The sequence below is a fragment of the Fukomys damarensis genome, unplaced genomic scaffold, assembly GCF_012274545.1.
Source record: "Fukomys damarensis isolate Sample0158 unplaced genomic scaffold, DMR_v1.0_HiC HiC_scaffold_12, whole genome shotgun sequence".
NCBI classification, from domain to species: Eukaryota; Metazoa; Chordata; class Mammalia; order Rodentia; family Bathyergidae; genus Fukomys; species Fukomys damarensis.
The window spans coordinates 46,274,536-46,286,422 of record NW_022900924.1 but is presented as its reverse complement, the minus strand read 5'-3'; the positions used below and the strand labels follow the sequence as shown (position 1 = coordinate 46,286,422).

The following is an 11,887-nucleotide window of genomic DNA, read 5'->3' as shown; positions in this document are numbered from 1 at the left end:
AAAAAAAAAAAAAAAAAAAAAAAAAAAAAAAAAAGACCATGGCTGTATTTACTGGAAATCACTATTACCAGTAAAATAATAATAATTTCAAGATTATAAACGAATAACAAAAACAACAGCAAAATTTCAAGGCCTGTATGTTTCTTTTTTATTATTTATCTTTGCGTCTGACTTAAGATTGTTGAATGGTTTCATTTTCATTTTATAAGCATTACATTAATTCCCATGCAAAAATCCAAGACCACAAATGCCTGACTTCCAATGGCCATAATCCCACAACTGTGAGCTTGGATATTCAAGAATAAAACCAGTATGTTGGCTGACTTTTCCATTAGCAGATATCATGGGTTGTCCTTTGGGAGATTGGCTGGCCCTTTGACCCCTCGATCACCACAGTTTGCCTCGAGTTCATACCAAAACAGCGAGCCAAAGCCTTGCAGTACCTAAACCTGGTGAATAATTTCATTCCTGAAGACAGGACAGCTTTATTCCAATACTGCCACCCACAGATATTTCCTGGTCCCTGCTCTGCAGTATGCCCTGCTTTTGAGCAGTCATGGTACCTTCTATTTGGGGATAATAATCTTTTCCTGTCAGTTTTCCACAAAAGCTCAGGAGAAGTAAAGAGCCTTTATTAAAAAGCTTATCTCTAGAACCCCCAAAGAAATAAATACAAAGACACCTACTTTATCCAGTATACATCTTTCTCAGCTTTAGACAGAGTCAATGGACAGACAGAGAATTTTAAAAACTTCTCTCAGTGAGACAGAAACCAGGAATATCAAAGAGGGCAAAACAGGACCCCACAATTAAAGGAGAACTAAACAAATGCAAAAGAATTATTCTACTGACTGAGAGAAATGGGCTAACTGAAAACATGAGAGCATTTCAAGAGTGGATGTTAATTTATACTGAAATACACATCACAATTCCAACAATGGCAAAGATTTCATTAGTGCAAATAACAATTATAATGGTATGTTCTTTAATAAGATTTAAATAAGGCTTCAAATAATTATATACTCTAAAACTAGCATTTGGAAACCTTAACTCTGTTGGGGAAGCTACCAAACACACCCTCCAAACCCTCCAATATATGCTTATTCGAGCACAATTACATTCAATAAAGCTGCTCCAAAACACAATTTGTAACATTACTTTCAAAGTTTACACTGTTTGGTGGAAAAGCAGGGAAGCTATTCTGGATCCTGGTCAGTAAAGAAAGAGATCCAACCAACAAGCCAGGGAGTTCCCAGGTACTTAGGATTCACAAATTTCCAAAGTTATGAAAAGTCATTAGAAAAATAAAGGCAGAAACAAAACAAAAATATAATAGAACCTTAAGTATCAGAAAGAGATTTGTTTCCTAAGATCCATTAACAAATTTGCACAGAATATGCAACCAAAAACAAACAAACAAAAAAAAAAGCAAGAGGATTCATGGGCATTTCCATCTATGGCTCAAGTTCTCCTTTTTAAACAAACAACAGAAAAACACAACAAATGAAACTACACTACGAGAACTGAAAAACATAACGCAGAGGCAGAATATGAAATAGTAATATACTGTTTCAGAGCCTGCACTATCCTTTAGAACCAGAAAACTCAAACTGTGTTCTTAATGAATCCAATCAAAACTGGATATGTAAAAAACGGAAAGACGGAATCACCAACCACACTATGCAGGATAAGAGTTTTAGAACCGGGAAGGGGCAAGATCAAATCAGCAGGACACTCAGAAAAATTTATCATCGATTCTGAAATGGGGCCTGGTGACATCATCGGGGTTGATGAAGACAGAGATGGACTTCCCCGGGTTCTCAGTCACCAGCTGCTGCAGTTTTTTGGCCAAGCGGTCATCGGGCTGGTTGGGGTCCCCGCCATCGGACTGTGGGGAGGGGATGCTGGAGGTGCTCCCCCGCCGCTGCAGCTCCAGGGTCAGTCGGTTGGCAGCCTTGACGTGCTCGATGGCGGTGCGCAAGTGTTCCGCAGGGTCTGAGCGCACAGAGGACAGCTTCCGGGCGTGCAGCATGACCGTCTCCTCCGACAGGTGCTCCAGCATGTTGCACTGAGGGATGAAGTAATTGGGGCACATCTTGTTGACCAGGCAGTGCTGCAGGTCATCCATGAGGCCCAGCAAAAAGTGGGCTGCATAGTCTTCTTGAGCCAAGTAGTTGGCGGGGAGTCTGTCGCAGGCCCAGAGCATCATGCTCCGCAGGTGGTAAGGACTAATAGCCTTGGGCCGGGACAGCAGTTTGATGATGATGGCTTTGCAGGCCTGGTAGGCCTGCATGAGGCTGCTGGAGATGCACTTCTTCAGCTGCACCTCGCTCCTGGCAAAGGACAGCCGCCACTCATTGTCCTTCTTACCCTTATAGGAGCAAGCGGGGACCAGGTAAAACCCACTGATGACCTCCTCCTCTGTGATCTTCCCATCCCAAAAGTGGTTCTCCATAAGCCAGCTCTGGGCCACCGCGGGCCAGCCTTTGAAAGACACCACCGGGACGATATCGTACAACATGCGACTGCTCCCCACCCCCAGGATGATGGAGATGATGGTCCCGTTCTTTTCCACCTTTTCCACCTTTGGCATCCCTCGCTGGGGCTTCTTCTGGATCTCTGAGAGGACGATGCTGATGGAGTCGTAGAACCAGTCGGCCACTTTGGTGGGGGAGAAGAAGTAGTTGGTGGCACCATTGATGTGATCCACGATGGTGCAGCAGTCTTTCCACTTGCTGATTGTCCCCTCGTCAAAGAGCCGCAGGCTCAGCCAGGAGTGGCACAAGGCCGAGTGGCGCATATCGAGTGTCACAGGCTGATTACGGTCGTGCAGCTTCAGGGCGGGCACCAGAAGGGTGAAGTCCATGTCATAGTCCGTGCCCCGGGCGTAGACATTCAGCTCGTCTAAGTCCAGATCCACCACACCTTCCCGGACTCCTCCAGAGAGCAACAGGTACTCATTAGCTACCGGAAGTTTTTGGTCCAGTTTTTGCACCATTCCTAAAAAAAAAAAGAAGAAGATTAAACACTATTATAGGAAGCAGAGATGCAAGAGTCTCACACATTAACACAGAACACTCTGAGCTCCCAAGAACCAGAGTTCACCGTGGAATAAACCCAACCCCAGGCTGCTACACTGCTAACAATGTTTTGTTCTTTTTTTGCCAGCACTAGACAAGTGGATGAACTGTGACAGATTTTTTTTCTTTCAGAGTGAAAAGCAATGTAATTTTCGATTATAAACCAGGGTGCCTCTTCTCCCAGTCACTGCCTCACTTAACAGCATTGCCATCCACTTGGTTTTACCCAGGCTGAAAACATCATAAGATTCAACTTTTCTTTGCTCTTTTCCCAAATCTTATTATCTACACACCTTCTGCCAGGCTTCTAGCTGCTTTCTCTACTCTCTATCTCTACTGCCACTGTATGGGGTCAGGCCCTTTCTTTTCCCACCAAAGCAGTCTGGCTCCCCAAGATCTTCCCCGTTTAAACCCTTCCCTAACCCAGCAGTTCTCAATATGGGCCGCAGACATGTTCAAGGGACAATGAAGTCCTTTCTAAACTTTTCATCATAATACTAACACATTCTGGGCCAGGGATTTAGCTCGGTGGTTCTGCCTCCTACCTTGCAAGCACAAGGTCCTGAGTTCGATCCCTGTTACCAAAAAACAAAACAAAAACAACCACAACAAAAAAAAAATCAACCAATACTAACACATTCTTTGATGTTTCTGCTGTGTTAACACTCGCTCTGATGGTAAAAAACACTGGAGGATAAAATTCCTGAGTAAGGCAGTGGTAACAAGTAGAGGATTCTTCACTTTGGACAGCCACTAGCAATTAAAAAAAAAAAATCTGGATTCACTTAAGAAAATCCCTGATGGAGAAAAAAAGTAATTCCTTGTATAAAACCTCAATCTATAAGCTACCTTTATAGCACTGTCATTAGTATGCCATGGGAAGTATTTCTAACACAGGGCTTTCATAGTGAAATATGGAACATGACCTTCAGAAAAAGCACTCGGGTATCCAAACTGTGGCCTGACCTTGCTGCTATGTTAATGGGTCTCATTGCTACTTTAAAGAATGACTCAAAACCTATGGCTATTCAGGATTGGGTATCTGGCATTCATTCTGTTTTAAAATGAACCAAATGGGCTGGACATCAAGGAAGCAACGGATAATATGTATTGTCAATGAGATAATTAAGACTCTCATTGGAAAAGGAAATTTTAGAAACTCATGTCCCACACCGTGAGTTTAACATCGTCCTTCCCAATTTCATACACCTCTGATGAACATGGTGGTGATCTTAACAAATGTGACTCTGGCGAGACTGAGTCCTTTGAAGGTGAGAAGCATGGCTCAAATGGGTATTAAATACATACAGGGCCTGCATGCGGTAGGCACACGGGTGAAGCTGGGACTAAATAAGGGAATTCATGGATGGAATTAACCTAACTAAAGGGTAGGCGTAAATGACTGTCTGCAACAGAACATACAAAGGTACATTCCCTGACTCCTAGAAATTGTGCAAGTACTTAAGCTTCTTTAGCTTACAAACTACTGGCCCTACTGTTTGTGATTAACAGCTTTTGCCCCAAAGATTGTGAAGAACTACCTCACACTAATGTTCCATCATCCACTGAAATTATGTTGAATCAACAGAATGTGTTGTGCATATGACAAATCTCAAAGTAAATAAATCAACCATTGTTATAGCTTGAATGTAGTTGGTTGCTCCAAAACTCATATTGGAGTCTAATCTTTTTTGCGGGGTATGAAGAGGATGGAAAACAGTCTATGGTGCTTAGAGGTAGGGCTTTTGAAAGATGAGGATTACATTAGGTCTTCAGGGTGGAACCTTCATCATTGAAGACAGATGGCTTTTTAAGAAGAGAGAAAGTGACCACAGGAGATCCACGTGTGTGACTCCTGTCCATCACCATGTGATGCTGCGCTCCTCCCGGCAAGAAGGCCACCATCCGATGCAGCCCTCCATCTTAGACCTCCAGAACTGTGCAACAAAATAAACCTCTTCTTTTATTACTTAGTCTGTGGCACTGTTATGAGCAACAGAAAACGGGTTAAAATAACCATGTACGCATGTTAAGCCACCGTCACTGTTAAAGGCTCAATGTCTCTGTCCTTCCAAAATTTGTATGTAGAAACCCTAACTCCCAATACTATGGTACTAGGATGTTGGGCGTTGAGTAGGGAATTGCGTCATTAGGGCGGAGCCCTCTGGAGTGACCTTATTGTCCTTTAAAAAGAAACCTCAGGGAGTTTCCTCACCCCTTCTGCCTTGTGAGGACACAGTGAGAGGACTGCAAGTGGCTGAAGAACCAGGAACAGCCCCTCACCAAATACCAAATCTGTTGGTGTTTTGATCTTGGACTTCCCAGCTTCCAACACAACCAATTCCTGTTGTTTATAAACCTCCAGTCTATGGTACACCTAACAGCCTGAAGGAATATGCAACTGTATTTCAAAATTTAATAAAAATGTGTTCTTTTTCATTCTTTAAAATCCTCTTTTCCAGGGCCAGGGATTTAGCTCAGTGGTGCTGCTACCTGCCTCGCAAGTACAAGGACCTGAGATCAATCTCCGGTACCAAAAAAAAAAAAAAATCCTCCACTGAAAAGCCACTTTATTTAGTAATGTTTCCTTTCATACAGACAGGAATATGGCACGTTATCTCTTTCTTTTTAAAGCCAACGATGAGTCGTTCGGTGTGACAGGGTTAACAATTCAAGAGAAAGAGAATCCTCAGAACTGGGTTGGCTTGGGCTACAGCACTAACTGTGTTACGGGGGTGCTGTTTTGATTCCCTATCAACAGAAGACTCATTCCAACTTCAGGGACCACAACCCCAAGGACTGTGTCAGCTGAGAGGAGCGGGTGGGAGGCGGGGAGGCCCATCTAGGTGACGGGTGGCAGCGTCCTAGCTCAGGGTCCCGGGAAGCGCCACTCAAGCCCAGAGCCCTTAACGGGGTCAGGAGAGGCTGATGCCGGACTTACAGTGAAACTCAACTTCTACTTAATCCTGCCTCCTTCTCTCCTTTCTATAGGAGCAGATACCAGGACCTCTCCTTTGTAAATATCCCAACTCCGTCTCATTTCCTAGAGAATCCAACCTAAGACGGGACACACCACCCAAGCACAAACTGCCTTCGCTACAAATTAAGCACGGAAAGGCCGAACTTAGCAAGCAGGATGGAAAGTTATTGAAAACATCAGGACAAAGATCCATTTTGAGATAGTCACCTCACCTCTGCACTGTAAGAAATACCACCGCCCCAGCTCCTAGCTGTAGCTATAAAAGGGTGCGGTTGATTTCTCAGTTTCAAGAAGGCTGTGAAAATAATTGTCATTATTTCATGGACACACAGACTGGTACATTAAAAAAGGGATATATTAATTTATACCTCATTATTTAAAAATTATTTCCTCCTAGCCATAAATATAATTGGAAAATAGTGAAATGTTGTGTTAGGGTTAGTAAAGATCTGAAATAATTATAGTGTTACTTTTTGCTATCTGGGTGTTATACTGTTGTCTCCTTTGAGGTATAAATAACTCAAAATTATTTTTGTCCTTTGTCCTAGACAGGAAAAAACCATAAACACATGAACACACCAGTTGGCCCCATCTATACAGCCAGAGAAACATGAATTGTAACATCCCATAGGTAGCTTGTCTACAAAAGTCTCACCGAACTTCGCTTTGGACTGTCCCAATTTTGTTAGAATAGTTTTAGGTCAGAAGCAATGAACTCTCTTCTGCACTCTGGTGGATCACAGCAGAAGTGTCAACCTATTTTTACTTCTTGGTAAATACTGTAGAACACTCATGCCAATGAGAAAATATTCTTTCCTCCCAACTGCTTCTTACCTCGTTAAAATCTCAACTCTGCTTTCCAAAGAGCCAACATAAAGTTATGTAGCTAAATCCTTGTATTCAAGAATGAGGGTAATTCTGGCTGCTTCCTACTTCCTTTAAAGCACAGAAAGAACTTAGCAGCAGACAGAACAGGGGCTCATGTACCAAGCTAAACCAGTCGTTTCACCTCTCTGAGCTTCCAATTCCCTTATCTACGTAAAACAAACCAACTAAATTTAAACAAATAATTTTAAAAACTATCTGCACCCAATTAGTAGGAAATGTCTACACAGATGGTGAGTATTTAGTTCATTTTTTCCCACATGGTCTTCCCTTATACCTTTACCCATTAGCCTGCAATAGCAAACTACACACTTGTCCAGGGCTGTTTTGAAGATTTACTTAAACCACATTAGCTATATTAAGCCTCGAGCGCATGCAAGGCACACAAAACAGGTTAGAGGAAGGAGACTCGTGGAGTCATCGCGTGGTCCCCTGGGTATCAACACTACTGCTCCTCAGTGGTGGCCTCTCCGCCATCCGCTCAGCCAGGAGAGGACAGGTCATGCTCCGGCCCATTCCCCAGAAGTCCTCCTGCCCAGGTGCTCTGGGGATGGGCAGCTGGCGGATCCCTTTGGAGAACCTGAACCCGAAGGCCTGGGTTAGCACTCCGGACACCTGCGGGGGCCGAGAGCTGTGTTCGTGGTGTGTCTCCTCTCCTAAATGGGAGAGCAGCACAACACAAGTAAAGACACTGCCATGAGTACCACAGAGGAAGCCCTTGTGGTGAGGTTCTACCACCAGATGGCTAGAATGGACTTCAGAACTCGACAGCAAATACTCGCTCTGCGCGGTGAATGCCCTTTTTGCTTCAGTCAGCTCAATACCCTGGGATCCTAGAATTCCCTACTTGCTATCCTATGAAATATTGTCAGGATATGTGTATAAAACCATTCATTCATGACCCAAAAGCCAAGGAGGACAAAAAGCCTTTCTAATCCTTCTCAAAAATGAAAACTAGGCCAGGCACGGGGGCACACGCCTGTAATCCCAGCACTCGGGAGGCTGAGGCAGGAGGATCGATGTGAGTTCGAGACCACCCTGGGCTACATAGTGAGTTCCAGGTCAGTCTCAACTACATAGTGAGATCCTGTCTCAAAAAAATTTAAAAAAAGAAAAGAAAAAAGTAAAGTGAAAACTAAAGTGCTAAACACTGGCGAGCTTTCTCAAAGTCTACTAAGCTACTTCGAAAAGGATGAACATGATGCATCAGACCTGGAATCAGCCCAACTCACCCAGAAGCGACACGTTTAACCACTCTTGGCCTCTGGTTCCTCAAATGGAACAAGGGAACAGCGACTGTCAAGTTGCCAGGTGGCTCCGGGCATAAAACATGAAAACGCATACTTCGCGCACGGACTGGAGCACAGCTGGTGAGTTCATACTATCCATATATTTATCCGACCGAGTAAGTCCTGCCCTTTCTTTCTTTTCAGTTGTTAGGATACTGGACATGGTCTGTGCTACCCAGAACTTACTGTCGAGACTCAAGAGATCTTATTCGCACTGCCTAGCAGCTTCCTACAGCCAAGAGGGCATAAAAACTACAGACTGGCAATTTAAGCGGAGTGTTCACTTTGGAGGGTTCTTTTTCTTCAGTTTGTATTTTCTTGACAATGTCAGTATGGTGTCAAATGGCCACATAAGGCACAGATGCATCCACGCTGGCTTCACTGACCTTCTCCGGACCCTGAGAAGAACCAGTGACCGTGTGAAGATGAGCGGGATCCCCTCTCTCTCTGCCACCCGGCGGGCGTTTCCATTCCTTTCTCATTTGCTGATATCTATGTGAGATGCTGAATTATTCTGAAACTGGAAAGTGGGATTTATTAGGGAAGGAAGGGTTAAGTCCAATAAATGTCAAAAGGAAAAAAAAAAGGAGACAGAGTTTCAGAAAGCACTGAGGATCCATGTTCAGCAGCTAAAGGCTCTGCCTGGCAAAGGCAGGCATCATTTTCATTCACCAATCACTGCCAAAACTACTGCCCAGTCCCAACTCACCACAGGGAAGAAAGTACAACTCTCCTCCATGCAGAGGAGGTGGGGAGCCAGAAATATCTGATAAGCAGCAAAAACAACTCCCGCACTAATCAAATAATCACACACTAATGAACATATAATTATGAGCTGAGATAAGAACAGTGAACGCAATGAATAAAGGCCCTAACCAACACACAAGAGGAAGAAGAGGAAGAGGGAAAATGGCTTGGCCTGAAAAACAGAAGACGGCAGAGGGTCCTGGGATTCCTTCAAAGCAACATTTGATGAGTTTTCTCAATACAGAAACTTCACCTATATGATCCCAACACACGGCAAGTACAGAGATGTAAACATTCAGTCTAATGTTGTGAAGGGAAGACCTGCCCATCAGGCACAGGTCTCTAGCAATGCTGCCCATGAATGCAGTATGTTCCTTTCAGCAGGGATCAAGACTAAAATTACAAATGTGTGATGCACTCTGAGTGCAGGTGTCTCCCAAGGTGGCAGTCCGTCACGAGATCAGGAAGCTACTAAAGATAGACAGCTACAATGTCATTTCCAACAGCCACCTATGACCATCCAGGGAGGGCTCTCAAAGCAGTGGCAACAAGACAGCTACTGCTAAGTTGCTATGCTAGATTCTGCTCTCTTTCTAGACTACACGGTGTCAAATCTCATTGGCAGGATCCTCCATCCGCTCTGCCGATTTCAAGGAGAGCACCGTACTAGCAATGATGTATGAAGTGTAATTAAAAAAAACTACAGTGAAGGTTTAAATTTTTTAAATTATCACAGTAGAAGTCACATTACAACAAATCCCCCTAAAAATCCACCTCCTCGCTTCCAACACACTTATCCCACCATCCTTGGTACTTTCTGCAGCAGCTCTAGAAGTCTTCTTTCCTGAGGGCCTTTATTTGTGCTGTCCTCGCTGCCTCGATATCCTGGATGGATTCAAAATATTGACCCTTCATGGTCATTTTGACTTTGAGAAAGAACCAGAAGTCACACAGTGCCAGATCCAGGGAATGAGGTGGATGGGGACGCACCAGGTTTTTATGAGGCTGCCTTGCCAGCGAATGGCACTTGGCAGTGGGGCTCACCATATTTTTTAATCACGCCCTCTAAAGACACTCACGAAACAGGACTTGCAGAACTGCTTCACAAAGTGGTAAGAATGCTGGGGTGGGTGTGTCTGAAACAAGGAAGAGCACTCTGAAGGAGATTAACAGCAATCTACCTTTTACCTAATTTTTTTAAAAATTTAAGCATTTACCACATATTTTCATCACACATCATGTGTAACAGCAAATGAAGGGTTGGATTTACAGAATTTGTTCTGGAAGGGCATATCCCTCGGGTCAAGGACTCCCTGACAAGACCACACCCGTTTACTGGCACTACTACTCTTTCAGGTGTAGAAATGGGACACCTGTATGATCTCATTCAATCCTTCTGAAACTTTCAACAGACAATATTGCCTTCATTTCACAGATGAGGAAATCAAGATAAATAAGCATAAAATAAGTTGTTTCTGGTCAAAACAGCTGAGCTGAAATCCAAATGCAAGTTGATTTGTTCTCTTCACATTCCCTGCTGTTTTCTAGCATTAAGTAGGATTTCCTGGGAGACTAAACTATATCTTCTGGTCTTTAAAACTTCAACGTAAAACACTACAGAAAATCATGAGTAGAAGCTTATTTCTCTATCCAAAAGTGGAACACAATTTTTTTTTTTTTTAGAGTAAAGTTATTTCTAAAGAAAATAAAAATGATTTCTGCTGTCTCGGGAGAAATAAAGAATATGAGAAAAATGGGTCATGGAGCAACAAAGACAGGATTATAAATAGTTTTTTTTAAGTAGAGCCATGTCACATGGTGCAAGAGAGAGAAACTATATGGGAGGGTAGTGTGCATTGCATATTTAGCTCTCAGACAATTTTCAAATATCATTCTGTAAGTACTTGGATCACAATAGCATCCTTGGGGTTCCTTGAGACCCCAAAGACAAATTCTGAAAATGTTCTCCAGTATGCAAGTGCGGAGTCTAATTGGTTTACATATGGCAACAGCAGAACATTAGTTTTAAGGTCTAAGCCACTAAGTTTCCACTACTAGGCTGAGGGCCAGGCAGAGGGTGGCCAAGCGTAGAACAATGCCTACCTGAGCTCAGACATGGGAGTCTTTGCCTTTGTGCACACAATGGCCCTCACATGGTCATCTTTTTTTTCCTGTATAAATCTCAGCTCACGGACAGTTAAGACACGGAGAAAGAAAGGTGAACAATTCTGTATCTTCTCTTGAAAACAAATGAGATGAAGGAACAACTGGTATCCAAGAACCCGAGGCAGAGATTCCATGTCCCTTGTAACTCAGGCAAATGTCACTGTTTTGCTAAAGTGGAGCCCTGTCATTTCCACCACACCACACACACACAGTTTTGTTCCATTAGCTCAAAACCAACCATAATCTAAATAAAGGAGGCTCCTTTATATAACTTTAAAACTACTACTGGCTACTCAAAGGCCTTTTCCTTAACATTAACTTAGTTGTGAAGTTTTTAATCATATACAATAGCAGAAATAATGATTCAACGTATAACTACTACCCAATTTCAGTAATTACATTTGGCATTCTAGTGCCATTTTTCTGCTAATTTTTAAGTAGATCCCCGATATGATGAATTTTCATCCACAAACTAAACACTTGAAGCTATTTCTTGAACTGCTACAGCTTTCCAACACCGTAACCCCTATCCGCATACCTAGACAATATGAATAACATTTCCTCATTCTTATAGACTTCACCTGATTTTATCTTTGCCCGAATATGCATGAAGACTGACTCTGGGGTGTGTGTATGTTTGTGTACACACACGTACGTGCCTGTGTCCAGACACTGCCGAGGCCTGGCCCTGGCTCCTCTCCTGCTTGATTAGTTGGCGGGGCGCCACGGTAGGCAGCTTC

General features: G+C 43.3%; 1 protein-coding gene across 5 annotated transcripts in view; it reads right to left on the bottom strand.

The window, feature by feature from the left end:
* Nucleotides 1–124: 124 nt before the first annotated feature.
* The window catches only part of Mb21d2 (Mab-21 domain containing 2), a 112,157-nt gene continuing 100,394 nt past the window's right edge, over nucleotides 125–11,887 (bottom strand). For 4 of the 5 annotated variants that reach the window (XM_010624092.2, XM_010624096.2, XM_033762574.1 and 1 more), the window contains one exon: nucleotides 125–3,000. In XM_010624092.2, the coding sequence (XP_010622394.1) occupies nucleotides 1,736–3,000 (1,265 nt within the window). In that variant the 3' untranslated portion in view covers nucleotides 125–1,735. Of the gene's footprint in view, nucleotides 3,001–8,620; nucleotides 8,755–11,887 lie in introns of all 5 variants that reach the window. The other variant, XM_010624093.2, reaches the window with a different exon arrangement.